Source organism: Copadichromis virginalis, linkage group LG2, assembly GCF_057382275.1.
Source record: "Copadichromis virginalis isolate Kocher_CV1m ecotype Utaka linkage group LG2, C_Virginalis_male_GT1.1, whole genome shotgun sequence".
Lineage (NCBI taxonomy): Eukaryota > Metazoa > Chordata > Actinopteri > Cichliformes > Cichlidae > Copadichromis > Copadichromis virginalis.
This window is the reverse complement of record NC_140619.1, coordinates 2,528,139-2,549,454: the sequence shown is the minus strand read 5'-3', so window position 1 is coordinate 2,549,454 and position 21,316 is coordinate 2,528,139. Positions and strand designations below refer to the sequence as shown.

The following is a 21,316-nucleotide window of genomic DNA, read 5'->3' as shown; positions in this document are numbered from 1 at the left end:
AGAGTATGGGGGAGCACCAGGTCCATGTGCATCAAGTTTTGCATCGGCTCCTTGAGAACAGATTGTATGTGAAAGCAGAAAAATGTGAGTTTCATGTAACTACAGTATCTTTCCTTGGCTTCGTGTTTCAGGATGAAGACTTATCTGGAAAGAGTAAAAACCATGGCGGATTGGCCCACTCACACCACCTGAAAGCAGCTTCAGTGATTCTTGGTGTTTGCTAATGAGGGAGCCAAACATCCATTTGTTGTACTGACTGACCATAAGAATACACTAACCTCCTCAGCCACTGGTATTTCCCCTGTTGAGGTTGCTTTTGGCTATGAACCACCCCTGATCCCAGCCTTGGAGAAGTACCAGTTCTCTCGGTCCACCAACGTCTATGTTCTGAGTTACCCTTAGTTTCCTTTTGCACATATTTAAGCAATCATTATTTTCCTCAGTTTTGTGTTAAAGTGAAAAAAGTATCACAAAGTTTATTCTGCATCTCGCTGTCTTGCCGAAGTCCCACACTTGAGTCAAACTAAGTAAGCTGCAAAACACGACAGAAAGAGAGATATCTTAAGGGAGTCATGAGTTTTAGCTGGTGACAAAAATACCTATACATGTTGATGGGGGAAGGTAATGATGAATTAACCCACAAAGGGTTGGGAATCAACACCAGAGTGGCGTCCCCTCTTTACGAGAGGTGTCCCAGCTCAAAGCATGAAGGGGCCAGCACTTGACAGGTGTGTAGCTGACCTGTCTGGGTGGAAGGCAGCAGTTCTAAATACACTTCTTTGTTATTTAAATATGTCTCACTAAAGCTCTTCTGCCAACCGTGGCATTTAACCATTGTGAACATAAAACAAAGGAAATGTTAGAATTATGTTCCTTAATGTAAATGTTCTGGGAATTCCAGTGAAAAGATCTAGAATAATTACCAAATGTAAAAAGGAAAAGGCACAGATGGAGAAACCCATCTGTTGATTGTGGAAGATGAAAAACCCAAAAGATCTGTCTTCAATAATACTTTTTATTGTTCACATAGAAATTCACGTAAAAGAGGAGAAGCAATATTAATCTCTAATACTATTCATTTTGTGTGTGGAAAGGAAATTAAACACGATGAAGGCAGATACTTCATAGTTAAAGGACTGATGGACCAAACATTGTTACACTGGTGAACGTGTATGCACCACCTGAAAGTGGACAGAATCTTTTAAATCTCTGTTTGACGCTGTATCAGTGGAAAATGAAGGAATCTGTATATGTGGGGGATCTGAACGTAATAATGAATAGTAATATGGACACAACTAGCTACAGGAACCTGTTGCTAAATTAATTAGAAATGTGTGGTGATGGTCGTGGTCCCTGTGGCTGTCCGGCTCACTCTGCAAGGCTTCATGTGTTTTCGCTTTCGTTTTTGCTCACGCTCTCTCTACCTCTGCCTGGGCAGAGCTCACCACGGGCTCTCGCCTTTGGCCCACGCACCTGCAGGCAATTACACACCTGAGGCTCATTATCCAGCAGTTTCCTGGCCACTACTTAAGGTGGTGGCTCAGAGTTTCTCGTCGCTGGACTGTTGTAAAGACTCACGTTAGTGTAACCCTGGGTTTTATCAGCGGATGAGCTTGCTAACCTCTTTTATACTACATGCGCTGACATCCTTAACTCTGTGGCACCTCTGAGGATTAAACGTGCCAAATCCTCACAACCCTGGCTAAATGATACTACTCGCGCCCTCAGGCGTGAATGTCGTCGTGCTGAAAGAAAATGGAGGAAAGACAAACTCCACGTCTCTCTGGACATCCTCCATAATTGTCTATCTAAGTATCAAAAGTCTGTTAAAGCTGCCAAATCTGCCTTTTTGTCTAGCATTATTATGACTAATAGCCACAACCCCCGAGCACTTTTTAATACTTTTAACTCTGTGGTAAACCCTTGCACTACCACTTATAGGGATGCTTCCCCTGCTCTTTGTGATAAATTCTTAAAGTATTTCTCTGATAAAATCTCAGCTCTAAGGGCTAGTGATGGGATTTCCGGCTCTTTTTAGAGATCCGGCTCTTTCGGTTCGGCTCACTAAAAAGAGCCGGCTCTTTCGGCCCCGAACCGGCTCTTCAGGTTGTTTTGTTGCTTTAATTTATTTATTATTAACAATAATATAAAATTATGCACAAAAGGAATTACTAACATAAAAACAAGTGGTTTTATTTATATATGTTTATATATAAATATATGCGGTGGCCCCTAGAGACAAAACACGTACAAACTCCAAAACACATTTCTAGCATGAACACTACTAAGGGCTTCTCATCCATCTCACCCATCATCAGTTTTAGACCCAGTTCCAGCCTCTGAATGCTTGACTGTCTTTCAACAGTTTGAGCCAGTGTCTTATTCTGCTTTAAAAGATATAATTGATCATCTCAAAATCTCTGGTTCCCCGCACGATATTCTTCCTTCTCGTTTCTTTAAGGAAGCTTTACATGTTATTGGTCCTTGTATCTTATCTCTGCTGAATGCATCATTGTCATCAGGTTGTGTACCGTCTGTCTTTAAGCATGCTGTTGTGCAACCTATTATGAAAAAGAAAAATCTTGACCCTAATGGTCTCACTAACTACAGGCCGATCTCCAAACTCCCTTTTATTTCCAAAATATTGGAAAAGGTAGTTCTAAAACAACTTCAGGCCTTTTTAGATGCAAATGGTATTAATGACAAGTTTCAGTCTGGTTTGAAACCTCGCCCCAGCACAGAGACAGCCTTACTTAGAGTTTTTAATGATCTTCTTTTAACTGTTGACTCTGGATATTCTGTGGTCTTAGTTTTACTTGACTTGTCTGCTGCTTTTGACACGGTTAACCACAACATTCTTCTATCAAGACAGGAACATGTTGTTGGTCTCAAAGGTACGGTTTTATCTTGGTTTAAATCCTACCTCTCAGAGAGGTCGTTCTCTGTTGCTATGGGGCAACACTCCTCGGCTTCCACCCCTATTTATTGTGGTGTGCCTCAAGGGTCCGTGCTCGGTCCTGCTCTTTTCTCTTTGTACATGTTGCCCTTGGGATTCATTTTTAGTAAATACAACATCTCCTTTCACTGTTATGCCGATGATATCCAGATTTATTCACCTCTGAAATCCGATGTGACTGCTTCTTTGCAACCTCTGTTCAACTGTTTGCATGAAGTTAAAATTTGGTTATCACATAATTTTCTTACATTGAACGAGAATAAGACTGAAATCATAGTCTTTGGTAGTCACACTCCGCTAGACCAGTTAGCTGATGCCCTAGGCCCTCTCGCTAGCCATCTTTCGTCCACTGTAAGAAACCTCGGAGTGTTCCTGGGGGGCTCTTTTAAACTCGAGAAACACGTCTCCACTGTGGTAAAAAACAGCTTTTACCAGTTGCGTCAGATTTCCAAAGCAAAGCCGTTCCTTCCTTTAAAGGACCTTGAAAAGCTTATCCACGCATTTATTACATCCAGATTGGACTACTGTAACTCCCTCTACTCGGGCCTCCAACACTCCTCTCTTTGCCGGCTCCAGTTAATTCAAAATGCAGCTGCGCGTCTTTTAACAGGTACGAGAATTCATGAACACATAACTCCAATTTTAGCCAAATTACATTGGCTCCCTGTTAAATATCGTATAGATTTTAAAATGCTTTTGTTCACTTTTAATATTTTGAATAATTTAGCGCCCAGTTATCTTTCTGATTTACTCCATTCATACAATCCCAACAGAGCACTTAGATCGTCCAATCACAGGCTCCTAGCACAACCTAGGACTCGAATGAAGTCGAGAGGCGACCGGGCCTTTGCATCCGTGGCACCCAGACTCTGGAATAACCTCCCCGTTCATATTCGCACTGCCGAGTCGATCCAGTCTTTTAAATCACGTCTTAGAACTTATTTTTTTACTTTGGTTTTTGATTCTGTCTAGTTGGCTGTTTTAGCTTGTTGTGTTGTTACCTATTGTTTGTTGTCCTCTTTTATTGTTTGTTTTAACTGTCTCATGTTTTTATTGACTGTGAAGCACTATGGTCAACACTGTTGTTTTAATATGTGCTATATAAATAAATTTTGATTTGATTTGATTTGAGTTTCTCTTGTGTTTTCCAAGCGTTATTTAGTGTTGATTCTACTTCGTCTGTCTGTAAACAGATTTCCCTAGACCTGTCTCTTGGGCATTTCCTTTATTCCCTGGAGTATTTCCCTGGCAGTGTGGCGAGTGTTGCATGGAGCGTGTTGGAGTACGTGAGCAGAGCAAGAGTGCAGAGCCCCCTTTCCTCCCTACCCTCGGATCCCCGGAGTCCCAATTCACTCCCAACACTTTGTATATAGTTCATTTGGTGTTTGTAAATAAAACACTCCATCCATCTGCTTCTGCTTATCCTTTTCAGCGTCGCGAGCTGTCATATGGCAAGAGGCAGGGTACAGCCTGGACATGTCGCCAGTCTGTGGCAGGGCTAACACAGAGAGACAGACAAACATTCACAATCAAACCAATGGGCAATTTAGAGTTTCCAGTTAACCTGTCCCCACTAACTGCATGACTTTGGACTGTGAGAGGAAGCCGGAGTACCCGGCGAGAACCCACGCAAACACGGGGAGAACATGCAAACTCCACACAGAACAGATGGTGGAATTGAACTCAGGAATTGTTGTGCAGCAACAGTGCCAACCACCGTGCCACCGTGCTGCTTAAAAACAAGAGACTGTTAAGTTGAATCTTTCCGTCTACACTGGAGTGCGTTCAGTCAGCATGACAGGAAGAAATGATTTATCGATGGGTGGAGAAATTGCCACCCTCTCCAAAAGAATTACACCCACTACTTAGTAACCCCTTCTGTTAATTCTAGAATAGACTACTTTTTTACACAAAGACAGAATAGGGATAAAATTCGAGAGTGCGTCATCGGGGTATCGGATGATTCAAATCATAGTACCATGTGCTTAAAGCTTAGGTTGAAAAGTGCAAACAGAAATACAATTTGGAGGGTTGATGTCAGAATATTGAACAATCCAGAGATATTTAAAGAAATCAAGGGGGAGATAAAACAATATGTAGAAGAAAATGATGATGATGATAAATTAGGACCAAAAGCCACAAAACTACTGGCAATTAACAACATTAACAACACCACATTATCAACTTCGACACAAATCTAAAGAAGAAAAAAATAACTGGACTGTTGCTCACTGACTCAATGTCCTCTTTTCCAATGAGAGCAAATTTTGCATCTCATTTGTAAACCAAGGTCTCAGAGTCTGGAGGAAGAATGGAGAGGCGCATAATCCAAGACACTTGAAGTCCAGTTTCCACAGTCTGTGCTGATTTGGGGAGTCATGTCATCTGCTGGTGTTGGTCGACTGTGCTTTATTAAGTCCAGAGTCAACACAGCCGTCTACCAGCACATTTTGGAGCACTTCATGTTTCCTTCTGTAGACAAGCTTTATGGAGATGCAGACTTTTATAGCAGGACTTGGCACCTGCCCACACCGCCAAAAGTACCAAAACCTGGTTCAGTGACCACGGGATTACTGTGCTTGATTGGCCAGCAAACTCTCCTGACCTGAGCCCCATAAAGAATCTATGGGGCATTGCCAAGAGGAAGAGGCGAGACATGAGACCGAACAGAAGTGCTGAAGGCCGCTATCGAAGTATCCTGGTCTTCCATAACACCTCAGCAGTGCCACAGGCTGATAGCATCCATGCCACGCTGCATTGAGGCAGTAATTCATGCAAAAGGGGCCCAAACCAAGTACTGAGTACATATGCATGATTGCACTTTTCAGAGGTCCGACATTTAACATCGTTGTTTTATTGATTTCATGTAATATTGTAATTTTCTGAGCTTTTGAAGTTGAGGTTTACAAAAGCTGTAAGCCATGATGAACAAAATTATAACAAATAAAGGGTTGAAATATCTAGTGTTGCATGTAATGAGTCTATATCATATATTAGTTTCACCTTTTAAGTTGAAATAAATGGACTTTTGCATGATATTCTCAATTTTTCAAGTTTCACCTGTAATAGGGAAGGGAGTCGAGAACCGGTTCCAGCAGCCCAATTCTCCGGCATTGTTAGTCTGCCTGGGTATCAGTCCCACTTATCAGTTCTCGCACGCTCGCTACAAACAGCTGATTTCAGTTTGTGTGCTGGAGGAGGAAAATAGTGGAGCACTATCCAGCGAGGATATGGACATTACTTTTATTTTTATTGCACAAAAGAATGAAAGTGCGCTGGTAAAGTGGAGACTGCTCCAGGTCAGGAACAACTGCATTATGCTATTAATGCAACTTCACAAGCTCTTCGCAAACACTGGCACAGACAGCATGCTAACGCTAAGCTAGCCAAGAATGCAGAGTAAACGCAGACCCCAAACCCAGCATCGTGACAAAGTGCTGAACTTCAACAGGTAACATGCTGATGAGGAGTCAGGCCGCAGCCTCCTGCCTGTTCATGTTTCTAAAGCAGAATCACCGTGACTATCACTCTAAAGTGTCTTTGTGCTGGTTTCCATCTTTCCTGTGTGCTGTCGGCTTTGTGTTCATATCTAAATACTAAGTGAAAAATCCTGCGTGTCCTCAATAGTGTGTTTCAGATAATTTCACAGAGTAACATGAGAGTAACATAACGAGTAGTATAACGAATGTCTTTTTTCGGGGTGTAATTAAGTAACGTACTGCAAGAAAAGTGAAAAGTTTTAAGACATGTATTCTGTGTAATATGTGTAATATGTGCAATTACTTTCTTGAGTAATGACCACACTGACCATAACAAAGAGGGGAAACACCTCCAACGTGCACAAACATTTGACCACACAGCATGTAATTAATTTGCATGAATGTAATGTCTTTGATATGCTGCTTAGGGATGGTGGTGACTCTCAAAGTGGAGTCAATGAGAATCGATAAGGAATCAAATCAATAATTGATATCGATAATGGAATTGGAATTACTAAAGTCTTATCAGTTTCCATCCCTATATATTAAACCACTGGCTCAGATGATTAGGCAAGATAACTCAGGGATCAAAATCAATAACCAAGTACTATTAGTTTATTCACAGACAATATCATGATATGTTTAACAGACCCAGTTAATTCCTTTTTTAAATTAAGGCAAGCATTAAACACATTAGGAAAATACTCAGGTTACAAGATAAATATTAAAAAGATTCAACTTCTATTATTCAATTGTATCCAAGACCAAAAGCTCCAAGAATTGAAAATAAACTGGAATGCAAACAAACAATATCTAAGTTTTTAGTTATAAACATAACTGAAAACTTAGCGTCCTTATACCAACTACGTTCCAATTGACTCAGACATACAAAAAGATCTTGATAGGTGGAATACATATCCTGTGAATCTAGCAGCACAATTATTATATTTATGTTTAACCATGCCAAGCACCACAAGCACATTTTCATAGATGGGATAAATTTCTAGATTTATTTGGGAAGGAAGGAAACCCAGGATTCATTACAACATCACTGCTAACTAAGACTGAAGGAGGGATGGCTCTTCCCTATTTAAAAAACTATTTTGATGCAGCTCAGTTACACATTCTGGTATATTAATGTAATACAGAATACACCAAATAGAAATAGAGACCTCCATATTCAATTTTCCAATCCAAAGAAGTATTGGGGAGAGTAAGATCAAAGTTTCAATAGAAGAAAATTCTAATCCTATAGTCAGATTTACTCTAGAAAAATGGTACACGGTAGTAAAACTTCTAAAGCTGGAAATGGATTTATTACTATTAAAATGGATATTATACGACAACACATTCATACCAGGAAAATTAGACTCCAGCTTAAATGGTTGGCACTAAAGGGGATTACAGCACAATTACTCATAAGCTTCCAATATCTCAAAGACACATTTGACCTCATGAGCCAAGATTTCTATAGATATCTAAATATATTTATATATAGATACGTGTGAGAGTATTATTTGAGATACAAGTGGCACAACAGTGTAGCTCACCCATTTTGAGGACCCCCATGATGGTTTTTCTTGTGCTAAATTGAAAGATTTAATAAATACTGAAAGGATATTAGCTTGATTTTTACAGGCCAATAGTTTTAAACCAGTAAAAATGGAGGACTAACACAATAACTGAGGTATAAAAGCCCAGCAACAGAGATAACCACATAATAAATAAAAGCGTGACAGTGATTTGATGGGCTTAGACCAAAGATAGCAAGAAGGCTTTAGGATAAGTCTGAAAGGTAATTTAAAATGTGGCAGCAGTGATGAGCGGTGATGAGCTTTAGCGTACTCACAATGTTGTTGTGCTCAGGCAGGTGGTTATTCTTCAGCAGCTCATCCTTCTGAACCAGCGGGGAGGGTCTAGGCGCAGGAGGTTGGGTGATGTCTGCAGGCAGCAAGCCGAGGCTCCCCATCCAGCTGATGGAATTACCTGCTTGGAGAAACAAGCACATCACTCCCTCTGTTTGTGTGTGTGTGCGCGTGCACAGGTCTGCAACACTCCATCTGTGTAGGCATGAAAAAACATCTATTTGGCAGCTTTATTGTTAGAGCAGTTGGCAGATAGATAAATTACAATGATTTAAGGACAATACATTGATTTATAGATCCAGGCTTTAGTGTTTAGATGTTTATGGCCATTGTGTATGGACACCATTATTGAGAGTTCTTGTGATTGAATGACAGCTGACGGGGCTTTTCACACCCTACAAACCTGCAGAGACAATCTGTAAAACTCTCCTGACTGCTAAGGTTGCAGCATGTAGCTGCCTTTTTAAAAAAGGTAGAGCTCAGTTCATGCTGAGTAAGCCACTGCTGGAGACAACCACCCAGACTGATCCAGCAGACAGTGTCACAGTCATTTTTCCCTTTATTTCCTTTGATCTGAATCTTGATATATCTTTGATAGTAACACACATTAATGCTGTTTTCACAATTCCTCAGATGCATTATTTAAAGCAGACATTATCAAAATAAATTGTGTGTCAAGTCTTTAAAGTGTGTCTATTTTCAAACCATCCCAGAAATATAAACACTTGCATGATTTAGTGTAAAAGACATCTGCATTTGCATGCAGAGCATCATGGGACACCATTAAACCATAAGCTGTTACTTTTTATATATTTTTAGGCTACATTAGAAAAATTGGCTGCAAAGTGTAGCTTATGCTACCTCATGAGGAAATGTTTTTAAAGTAAGATTCATCAAAGCAGTCGTTTTCTTTCTGACAAGTAGGTATGCATTGGACTGGCCTAGTTTTCATTCATTTATTTGATAAACAGCATTTTTTGCTGTTGCATTTTCATTTTATTTCATGTAAAATATTTAATTTATGTATCATGGCTGTCAAACATTTTAAAAACAAAAATTAAAGAATTATATTGTAAACAGTTTAGACGAGGGGTAACAAACAAGTTAGTCAAACTTGTTACATCCTGCTATTTGGAATGAAAAATGACTGCTGTATATGAAACGTATGTACTGTAGACTCACGCAGGCAGCTGTTGTGGGTGAAGATGCGCTGCAGTTTCAGACATTCCTGCCACTGGTTGCCACTGCCTTCACAGTTGCACCACAGCGACACATCTGCAGAGCTGTTACTGATGTAGTTGGGCGTCATGATGGTACCTGTGGTTTTAAAAGGTCAAGGTGTTGTCACAGAAACTTCGCTGTGGGCAGATCAAAGGTTCTGGATTTTACATTTTAATGATTATCAATCTTTGAGACTATGTTCTAAGATACTTTATGCATTTATTGGCTTCTACATAAAGTTTTACTTAGAACGATTGAGCACGAAATTGAAACTGGTTTTGTCTTCTGCAGAACAACATAACAACCACTTAATGACCTTCATTTAAAGGACCAAGGGATATTGAAGTTCTGCAGATCCTAGAGTTTTCTGGCACTACCTTGTCAATTTTTAAGCCACAATTTTGCATTTTGGAAGTTAGCTAGCACTTTAACAGGCAGTAAAAAACACAACTCAGTGCAAAACACACACACAAAGAACATTTCAACATGTGATACATTACTTTCCATTTGTTCTGATAGATATCTTAATACATTTAATATCAACATTTTTGGAGGCCTCGTGTAAGTTACTTAACAGGCAAATATAAACTACTTTGGAATAGAACATGGATAGAAATAACAGAAGCTAGTATCCATCCCTCAGTTTAGAATACAATAAGGTCTTCACTACAGACACGTGAACAAATATTGTAACACGTGTCTACGATTCAGATGTAGTTTTCTGGGATCATGTTAAAACTGGCACAATACTGTAAGATTAATAACAAATGTAACTTATTTGATACTGCTCTTTCGATGTATATCTTCTTTTTAAAGGAAACCAATCTGTAAGTGTGGGTTTGTACCGCTGGCAGGCTAGCTCGGTTTGTGCCATGAGACTTTGAGAACGATCATAAACTAGTGTCTGTTCAAGCCAGCATGGCCATAGTACTGATGTGTCAGAAAAGGATTAAAGAGTGAGCTCTTTGTATGTGTTTGTGCCTGGGACTGCTGTTTATGTAGAATCATGGCCTTATTTCTCTGATTAGAAAGAACAAAACCTACTGAACAGGAAGCCAAGGTCATAACTTAGGCTTACTGAGAGAGAAAGAATGTGAATGCTTAGTTTGGAGGGAGGCCGAAGCTATAAGAATGTGAGAAACAGTCAGACACTGTATTGTATGGAATATTGATTAAAGAGATTGTTGATTGAGCATTAAATGCCGAGTGTTGTTCTTCCTTCAGTCCAAAGATGAAAGAGTTGGGGTATTTAACAACATGCACATTTGTGACGTTGTGCTACTAATCAGCATAATAACCAAACCCCTAAAAGTGATGATGAGACCCGGAAACCGAACTTTCAAGCAACGGTGAGTACACTAGCGTAGATAACACCAGGTTGTGTGATAATTTGTGCTGTAAGAACATCTCTGCCCCCCTCAAGCTCGCCCAAATCACCAGAACACAAACATCATAACAAAGCCCAGGAGAAGCAGATTGGTTGCAACCAATAGCAACGACGAGGAAGCTGACAACACCATTGTACTACGTGAGAAACATGCATGACAGCCTGCGCCAGTGTCCAATTTAAATATGTAAAATGCTTCAACTTTAATGGTCCCAGATTTTCATCTCTGCTTTTTGCAGATGATGTGGTTATGTTGTCTTTATCTGGGGGTGACCTCCAGCTCACACTGGAGCAGTTTGCAGCCAAGTTTGAAGCAGCGGGAATGTGAATCAGGACCTCCAAATCTGAAGCCATGGTCCTCAGCTAGAAAAGGATGAAGATCCCACTTTGGATTGGGGACAGGTTGGCGCCCCAGTTGGAGGAGCTTAGGTATCTCGGGGTCACATGTGACGGAATATGGTGGCAACAGATTGACAGACGGGTTGAGAAGTGATGGGGACACTGTACTACTCTGTTGTGGTGAAGAGAGAGCTTACTGTAAAAGCGAAGATCTCGATTTACCGATCAATCTACGCCATCAACCTCACCTATGGTCACAAGCTTATGGTAGTGACTGAAAGAATGAGATTGCAGCAGATGAGGTTTCTAAGGGTGGCTGGTTAGAGTGAGGAGTTGAGACATTTGAGAGGGGCTCAGGGTAGAGCTGCTATTCCTCCGTATCGAAAGGAGCCAGTTGATGTGGTTTGGGCATCTGACAAAGATGCCTACAAGGTGCCTCCTGGATGTGGTGTTCTGGGCATGTCCCACTGGAAGGAGGCCCATGGGAAGACCTAGAACATGCTGGAGAGATTACATGTCTCAGCTGGGATGGGACGGCCTTGATGCTTCCCCCGGATAAGCTGAAGAAGGTGGCTGTGGAGAGGGAGGTCTAAGCTTCTGTGCAGCTGCTGCCCTGTGATCCGGCATGGATAAGCAAGTAAATAAATGTCTGTAAATTTTAATGTTTCAATCACTATTGATGAGATAGATTACAACATCAAGAGAGGGACTGTAGAATGCACATGTTTTTAAAGTGTCGGATGGGACAGGTTAAAACACTCACACTCAGACTCGTTACCTTTTCTTTTTCCTCTTTTTCATTGTTTTGTCCATACTGTGTGTTTCATGATTCTTGTTTGTTACACTTCAAAAGTAACTAAGGGCTCTATGTTTTCTAAATTTCTCTGAAACTGTAATAAAAATGACAAACGAGCCAAATCCGACACTTGCAGCCTTCTATTTTTTGGTAAGGCAGTAGGCTTTTTCGTCTTTTTTCCCTCCTTCCCCGTGTGTTTAGTACCTATGAGTCCGGCATAGGCTCGGAGACAGAGGCCCGCTGAATCTTTCAGGCAGCCGCTGGCTGTCAGATGAGACGGCTGGCAGTTATTGAGGAAATCAGCCAGTCTGGACCTGGCAACAACACAAACAAACAGTCAATATCAACATTAAAAGCAGGCAAGACTAACTTACACAACACCTTCTTATGTATAATAAACTTAGCACAAAAAATAAGAAAATTTTTCTTTGGCTGATTATTTCTTTGCTGTAGCAATACTTCTTAGCAAAAAATCATCTGTCTTTAGGAAGCCTGTTCATTTCCCATTAAATGGCGTCACATTTGTAAAGAAAATGCATTTATGGTTTGAGCAGTTGAGTATATGGGTTGCACCCATGAAAAGTTTGCCAAATATTATCTGCCAAATACTAAACAGCTTATTCTGTTATTGACTCTTGTTTTGATCCTCTGTTACTGTAGACACCAGCTGATGATCAGGTGTTTGATTGGCACCTCAGTAATAGCACCTCTGAACGTGGACCCTGCTACAGCAGTCAGTTGGTGTCTCCTTCAAACATGCCATGTTTGATAGACGTGGACAGGGCCCATGCGTAGGGCAATTTCAAGCAGGTGTTCCACAACACCAAGCTTCAATTTTATTTGGAGTGAGCCCTAATACCATCTCCAAATAGAAGTTTCACGTCCATATATATGGGGGATGTCAGAGACACGCTGCAAAGTGGGCCACTCCCAAGAAGACAAAGCCAAGATTGTCAACTCTCACCACCTAGGACCTTCTACAGATTTACAGTCAAGGTTTGCAGGACAACATGACTGATTTCTCTCTAATTGCACACAGCCAATCTGTGATTTCAAAAGGGTGCCAGGAGGCCTGCTGATTGACCTTCACAAGGCAGGGATAGTTCAGTAGGTGGAGTGGTGGCCCCATGATCGGAAGGTCGGGGGTTCGACTCCACTGAACGGTTACCCTGAGGTACCCCTGAGCAAGGTACCGTCCCTACACACTGCTCCCCGGGCGCTGCATTGGTGGCTGCCCACTGCTTCACTGGGTGAATGGGTTAAATGCAGAGGAGCAATTTCCCTATGGGGACTAACACACACACAATTTGTGCTGGTGTTGGCAACGTGCGCACTGGAAAGTGAACATGTGGAGAAATTTTATGTGGCGTGATGAGTCCAGATTCTGCCAATGGCAGAGACGATGCAGAGAATGCTATATTGACTGCTGGAACAATATGGTAACCACTGTTGGTGCAGGCAGTGTAATAGTGCATCTCCCTCACTAAAGAAAAACAAGGGTTTCAATCATTGGATGCATAGCAGTGAAAATGTATGCTATGCCTTCTGATGATAGTCCCTAAGGGAAGCATGTATAATCTAAACAGAATTGGTCCTAGCACTGAACCCTGTGGAACCTCAGTGTGTGAAGAGGACTCTCCATTTACATGCACAAATTGGAGTCTATTAGATAGATATGATACAAACCACTGCAGCACAGTACCTGTAATACCTACAGCATGTTCTAATCGCTCTAATAGGATATTATGGTCGACAGTATCGAACGCTGCACTGAGGTCTAGCAGGACAAGCACAGAGATGAGTCCACTGTCAGAGGCCAGAAGAAGATCATTTGTAACCTTCACTAAAGCTGTTTCTGTGCTGTGATGAGCTCTGAAACCTGACTGAAACTCTTCAAATAAGCCATTCCTCTGCAGATGATCTGTTAGCTGTTTGACAACTACTCTTTCAAGGATTTTTGATATTAAAGGAAGGTTGGAGATTGGCCTATAATTAGCTATAAGCTGTTATGCCTGTTGTACATAGCTGATTAAAAGAGAGGCTGATCATGTTTAAGACTGAAGCATTAATCAATAGTAGGACTTCTTTGCGCAGCTGCTAGTTTTAGTCTCTATAAGGAGGTTGAAACCACCCACAATAATTGTTTTATCTGAAATGAGCATTAAATCAGATAAAAAGTTTGAATTCAGACAAAAACTCTGAATAAGGCTCAGGTGGTGACAACAAATGAAATTGCTTTTTAAGTTTTCCAGCTAGGGTGGACAAGGCTAAACATTAGGAATAAATGAATGAATGTAAACTGTCTGGGTCTTTGCTTGATTAACAAGCTGGAGTGCAAAACTTCTGCACCCCCGTCCTGTGACAATTACATTTAATCTTCCTAGAAATGCAAGTTGCTCCAAAGTGGATGGATGCCATCTCTCCTAAACAGACCAGATTTCCCCCAGAAAGTTTACCAATTAGCTATAATGCCCACATCCTTTTTTGAACACCACTCAGACATCCAGCAATATAAGGAGAACATGCAGCTAAATGTGTCAGTCATTATCGGACAGCATAAGGTACGCATAAGAAAACTACAGTGTCTGAAATTGTTTTGCTAAAGTTACACACGATCCAAGATTAATTTCAGTCAACTTTGATTGACATGACCAGGTGTCATTACTGCTGACATGAATTATAATTTTCTGGAATTTAATTTTACCCTCAGCCAGCAGTTTTAAATTTCCCTTAATGTCCCCTGCTCTGGCCCCTGGAAGACAATTCACTATGGGTGTTGGTCTCTCTAGCTTCACATGTCTTCAAACAGAACCATGTGTAACCAAGTTGGGGACCAGGAGGAGTTGAGCATTAGAAGTGCCAGGCTGTTGTCATTGTCTATGGTTTTTTCACATGCTACTGAGGCCCCTGTTTGTTCCATCCATCAGCCATCCATTTCCTGATGCTTATCTGAGTTCAGGCAGCAGTCTCAGCACAGAAGCCATGACATCCCTCACCCAGCCACCCTTTTCAGGTAATACGGACATTCTCAAGACAGCTGAGAGATAATATCTCTCCAGGAAGTCTTGGGTCTGTCCTGGGCCCCCCTCCTGGTGCAACATGCCCAGAACACCTCACCTAGAAGGTGTACAGAAGACATTTTAGTTAGATTCCTGAATCACCTCAACTGCGTAGACGAGCAGCAGCTACTCAGTCCCTCTTGAATGACTGAGCTCCTCACCCTTTGGCTGGGCTGTGGCTGGGCTCTCTTTCTACACTTGTATTCACAACCTCATTCTTTCAGTCACTAATCAGAGCTCATGACCATAGGTGAGGGTAGGAGCCTAGATTATCTGGTGAATGAATAGCTATGCTTTAACACTCAGCTTTCACTTCACCACAACAGATTAGTACAGCACCTGCATCAGTGCAGACACCTCCCCGATCCATCTGCCTTATGTTCCACTCTAACTCATGAACAAGACCCCGAGATACTCGAACCCCTCCACTTAGGCCAGTAAGTTGTCCCTGATCCAGAGTGTGTATGCCAACTTTTTCCAGATCAGACTTGGGGGTGCTAATTCTAAATTCTCAGGCCACCAAAGTGGAGAAACTCCACTACTTGGCTGCCCTTTACATGCTGTTCTATCCATAAAAACTTTGAACAAAATCAGTGACAAAGGGCAGCTCAGGGGGAGTCCAGCAACCACCGGAAATGAGTCCTACTTACACCCCATACTCCCAAAGCACCCCCCACAAGGGACCTGGGCAAATGCCTTTTCTAAGTCCACAAAATGCATATAGACCACTTGGGCAAACATAAACCCTTCTAATATCCTTAAGAGGATAAAGAGTTGGTCCTGTGTTCCACGACCAGGATGAAAACAGCATTGTTCCCTCTGAATCCAAGGCTCAACTAACAGATGGACTTGCCTTTTCATTACTCTTGCATAAACCTTCTCAAGAAGGCCAAAGAATCCCACTGTAGTTGGAGCACACCCTCCAGCCCCCCTTCTTAAAGATAGGAGCCACCACCTGAGCCTGCATATTCAGAGGAACCATTTGAGACCTCCACATGACAATGCAAAGATGTGTCAGCTAGGACAGCCCTACATCAACACTCTTCAAGAACTTTCATCCACTCCAGGGGGCCTGCCACTATGCAGTTGTTTAACTACGTGAGTGACTTCACCCCAGTGATTAGCGAGTTGTCCCCCTCCTCCTCTGCATCAGTGCCGCACTCCGTTGGCCTGCCAGTACCTGTCAGCTACCACTGGAGTCCCACAGTCTAACACAGTCACAGTCTTTAAGCCCAATAAAATTCCTTCAACCTGATGGCTCCCTTCACCTCTGATATCGACCATCTGGTTCTGGGATTGCTGTCACGGACACTAACAACCAACAATCTTTCAGTTGCAGCTGTTTGCAGCAGCCTTAGCAGTGGAGGTGCAGAACATGGTCCACTCAGACTTAATGTTGCCGGCCTCCCTTGAAATGCAATTGAAGCCAGAGATGAAAACAGAAGATCTTGATGACTGTGGCAGACATTCCCAGTGCACTGGTACACCAGGTCTGTCCAACATTTCCTCCCACCACCTGATCCAACTCACTATCAGGTAGTGATCAGTTGACAGCTCAGCACCTCTCTTCACCCAAGTATCCAAAACATGCGGCGGCAGATCTGATGATACGATTACAAAATCAGCAGCTGTTCTGCTCTACTAGAACCCTAACTTCAGTGACTGGATGAAGATGACAGACAAGACCTGTTCCCAGACCCAAAGCAACCCACTTGTCTTTATACATACAAGTATACCCACTGCTGCCTGCCACCTCTCGCTAAGGGTAACTCCAGAGTGGAACAGAGTCCAACCCCTCTCTAGAAAACTGGTTCCAGATCAGGTAAGCCAGACTATATCTAATTGGTTTCTCCGAACCTCGCTCAGCCTCCTTCCCCACCAGCGAGATGGCATTCCGTGTAACACAAGTCAGTTTTGGAAGCTGGGGATTGAAGCACCAACATCACCACCTATGACTGCCACCCCATTCTGGACAAAGTTTGCAGAACCCTTGAATTGTTATGCTGCATAGAGATTGTATGAATCACTGCTCACCCAGGATCTGCCACGGAGACCCTACCAGGGGCCCTGACAACATAACTCCTGGGATCAATGGGACACACCAACCACTCTATTGCAATAAGGAGTCAATTTATAGAAGGAGGACACAGGGATCATAATTTGTTAAACTGCTAGTATGTCTTGCTCCTTCAGATTTAAATTATCCAAACCATTAAACAAAATGAAACAAGAGTCAATTGCTGAATAAAGTGTTTGGCACTGGAAGCAAAATATTTCATTGGCTGAAATATAGCCCCAAACAAAGCCTCCATCAAGTTTTACAGATAACTGTAAGCGCTCACTGTTAAACCTCTCCTGACCTACTTCATATACTTCATACTGATATACTGATAAAATTGGCAACAGGTCTTCAATCCCAAGTTTTTGTTTTTTGGTTTAACTCTTTACGTTGAAATCGTATGTAATTTGGTATTTCTTTTGGGTTTCTTTCCTTAAGAATGGCTTATTAACTGCAACTCTTCCACTGAGAGCATTACTGACGAGGTTGGATCCGAGAGTAGACAGATCAACTTAAGACCCAGATGCATCTCTCAGGTCCTATGTCAGATCTTTGCAGGATTCCCCCCCCCCCCCCTTTTTTTTTTTCCTAAGGACATTTCATATACTGCCTATCTACTCTAGATAGGTTGTTTTACATCTGCTGCTGTTTTTGTCCTCTACTTGTCAAGGTTCCTCAGATTTTATTAAGGTCAATCTGCACACTGTGCTAAGATACACTGAGTTTTGGGCTAATAGCGCTTTGGGAATCATTTAGTTGGTGAAGAAATGTATTGAAGTGCTCAAAGACACTAACTAAAATGTTTCTTTGGTAATCATTTGTTATGTATAGACATCACTGGCTCGTTCCTTTTCTTTGGTGACTGTTTTTGTTTGAAAAATACAGAGGTTAGCATTAAGTGGCAAAAACTGAAAAATACTTTCCTCTGAAAATGGTCAGGTTCAAGTACTGGACAGAAATATGCAAATACATCAATGGATGTCCAAAGAAAAGCTTCAGAAAGCCTGGGGAAATATTGCTCAAGATCACTTTAAAAATTACAAAATATTCTGGCTCACTGAAAGCAAAATATAAAGAAAGTAGGGATGGCTCACAGTACTGTTCATCTGCCTCTACACTTTATGTCTAACCTGCAAAGGTCGTCTCGGCGACAGAAGCTTTGCTGGTGGAGGCAGTTCAGTTGCAGACCTTCTTTGTCGTGGTAGGAGCAGGAGGGTACAATGGTTTTCCTTCTCCTCTCACCACACAAGGTATCAGTGCAGCGGCAGAACAGGACACCCAGGCTGTACTCTTCTGGCACCCGCTCCAGAAAGCGACGTAATGATCGGTGGCATTTGTGTTGGTTACATCTGTTGGTACCAGGCATCGGCTTTGTGCAGGCTAGCACGTATTCTGATCGTAGGTTACCACACTTTTCGTACAAGCCACAGTCTTGTGCTGCCTTCAAGCACTGGTTCTCACCACCCAGTTGCATGAAAGATGAGGCTGGGGGGGTGTCAGAAGAATAGACCAAGAGAAGATATTCATTCCTAGGATTAGCATACTCTTTGACTACATTCCTCAACACATCAGTTCATACCTGGGATTTTAAATCAGCATGTAATTGGATCTGGCTTCCAAGCACTTTTTGCAAAAACATGAAGGCTATATCATTTCTATTAGAGAACAAATATCAGAGTCCTGCACAGTTTTAACAAGCTTGATTCAGTACAGAAGCAAAACCATTACCTGAAACTATAATCCAAGCCCGGCCATTAGTGATCACACATTTAGGCCATTCTCAGACATTCTCAAAGTTTTGTGTGCTACTGAGCTGAATTTTATAGGCGGTTCCCCATTGAAACAGTCAGCATGTCTGCATTGGCCAGGCTTGTTAATAGCAGCAACTGGTGCATGCATGTTGCTTTTGCTTAATCATATGTGATGGTAAAACACTTAAAAGTAAAGTGGGGAAAGGAAAAAAATAGCAGTTTTAGATTGACATTACAAAATGAAATAATACAGTGGGTAAAATGCATATTGAACATGTTATCAATTTTCAAAGTGAAAGTGTTTTCATTGCTCAGGAATGAAATGAAATGAAATGAAATGAATGAATGAATGAATGAATGGAATTTTGCATGGTAAGTGTGCATCCAGGCCATGGCAGTTGAATACATTACTTATTGTTTTCTTTAAAACAATTGTAACTGGTGATTCCAGATTTTTCTGTACCTCTCCACAAGTGGTCCTTGGCTCGTGAACAATTCTTTTGATAATTCTTTTCACTCTTCTGTCTAAAACCTTGGCTACTGGTTGTGACCAGTTTATGGTGAAATTATGTTCTTTCCACGTCTGGGATATGGTCCAAGACTGCTCGCTGGAACCTTCAGGAGTTTAGAAGTCCTTCTGTAGGCCTTGAGAGAGCCATTGTTTTGTTCTCTGTTTGCTGACAGATTTCAGCTGTGTCATGACTTTCCATGCCTTTTTATACCTCCCTTTCTTCATGTGTTCAAGACTTTAATAATAATAATAATAATAATAATAATAATAATAATAATAGAAAGCACTGTGGCACACTGTTGCCTCACAGTAAGAAGGTCCTATATTCAGTGTTCGCCTTTCTGTGTGGAGTTTGCATGGTCTCCCTGTGATTGCGTGGGTTCTCTCCGGGTACTCCGGCTTCCACCCACAGTCCAAAAACTTGCAGTTAAGCCCCTTTTCCATTCGTAACTACTCAGATTGACTCGCCAGGGTTTTCCTTTATGTCATATTACCTGGTACCAGGTACATTTTTAGTACCTGCTCGGCCGGGGTTCCAAGCAATCCAACCAGGAACTAAAATGTGACATGCCAACGATTTCCTGGTCACTCGATGAGTCATGAGAGCATCTCGTTCACAATAATTAAAAACGCCATTTTTGAAACCTGGGAACGAGGGAAATGGCTACAGAAAAATCGCAGTGATTACCTGAGGAATTGGAGGAAAAGCCACAGAACAAGCAGCAGGCACATTCTTGCCTCATTCGTGCCACCTTTGTTGTACCGTTCGTGTTGCATATTAATTAAATCACGAGGCACCCAGGCTATGACAACAAGCATTCACTCTGGGTTGTAATGGAAAACCAGTTGATCCGAGTTCATCCGAGTCGTGGTGTTTCAATGTGTCTTCACCATGTCTTGAATTCTGAGATTTAGCAGATGGGGGAACCCATCTGCAGCAAGTTTGTCAGGAGCTAAGCTAGAAGCGACCAAGGGTACCACATTCTGCTCTTCACCAGTTAAACATACTACAATTTCAGTACAGCAAACTACCCAGTTTGTAATATAACTGTTGTCTAATATAAACCTTAAATTATTCTCATCTAATGTGCTTTTGAAGACATTTTAGAATAAGAAACATCCAGATAAATTCAGCAACATCTCATGTACATATCCAATATCCGATTTAAAACCTTGGATAGATTAGAACATTATATATAAGCTTCAAATGTTTAGCTTATCAAACTTGCTGAGCAGTCTTTAACTTAGAAAATAATCTTCAAAGAATGCACACATTAATTTGTTTAAAGGTTACTGTGAATATGCTCCACTTCTGTAAAACTATCTAGATGCTGAAATACCTTAAGCACAACTTCATATCTGAACATATCATATGTGATGAAAACACAATTGCAGGCAGGATCGTGTGGTGGCTTAACTGTCTCTGTGGTATCAGAGACAAAGAAAATGAGAATGGAGCTCATAAAAATTAAAATTGCTTGACAATATTTTGTATTAAACTGCCAGTCAGATTTAATTGCTCATTAAATGAAGGTGCCTGAATCCCAATCTAGATCATTCTGGGTTATTTTAACTCCTGCATATACACAAAATAAATGATAATACCCTATATATATATACTCATACCATATAAATAATACTTATTACTTTCCTACATTAAAGTTTTTCTAATTTGATTCAAATGAATGAAGTGGTATCTAAAATTAATAAATAAAAATAAAATTACATTTACAGCTAGAGAACACTATAACATCTGTTATTGGCACGAATCTTGCCTGTGATCCAAAGTTCTTCAATTTTCTGGTAACATTTTTGGTTTGGATACAGGATATGGACTTTTGAATGGGTCGATATCAGCATGCAGCGTAATGCTGCTTGGGAACATTTACAACA

The 21,316-nt window shown here is 41.3% G+C and overlaps 1 protein-coding gene across 1 annotated transcript in view; it reads right to left on the bottom strand.

The window, feature by feature from the left end:
* The window catches only part of gfra3 (GDNF family receptor alpha 3), an 80,122-nt gene that overhangs the window by 6,217 nt on the left and 52,589 nt on the right, over positions 1 to 21,316 (bottom strand). The window contains exons 4-7 of the mRNA XM_085467791.1: positions 18,292 to 18,646; positions 12,248 to 12,357; positions 9,483 to 9,617; positions 8,285 to 8,421 (exon numbers count right to left, since the gene is read on the bottom strand). Of these exons, the coding sequence (XP_085323917.1) occupies positions 8,285 to 8,421; positions 9,483 to 9,617; positions 12,248 to 12,357; positions 18,292 to 18,646 (737 nt within the window). The remainder of the gene's footprint in view (positions 1 to 8,284; positions 8,422 to 9,482; positions 9,618 to 12,247; positions 12,358 to 18,291; positions 18,647 to 21,316) is intronic.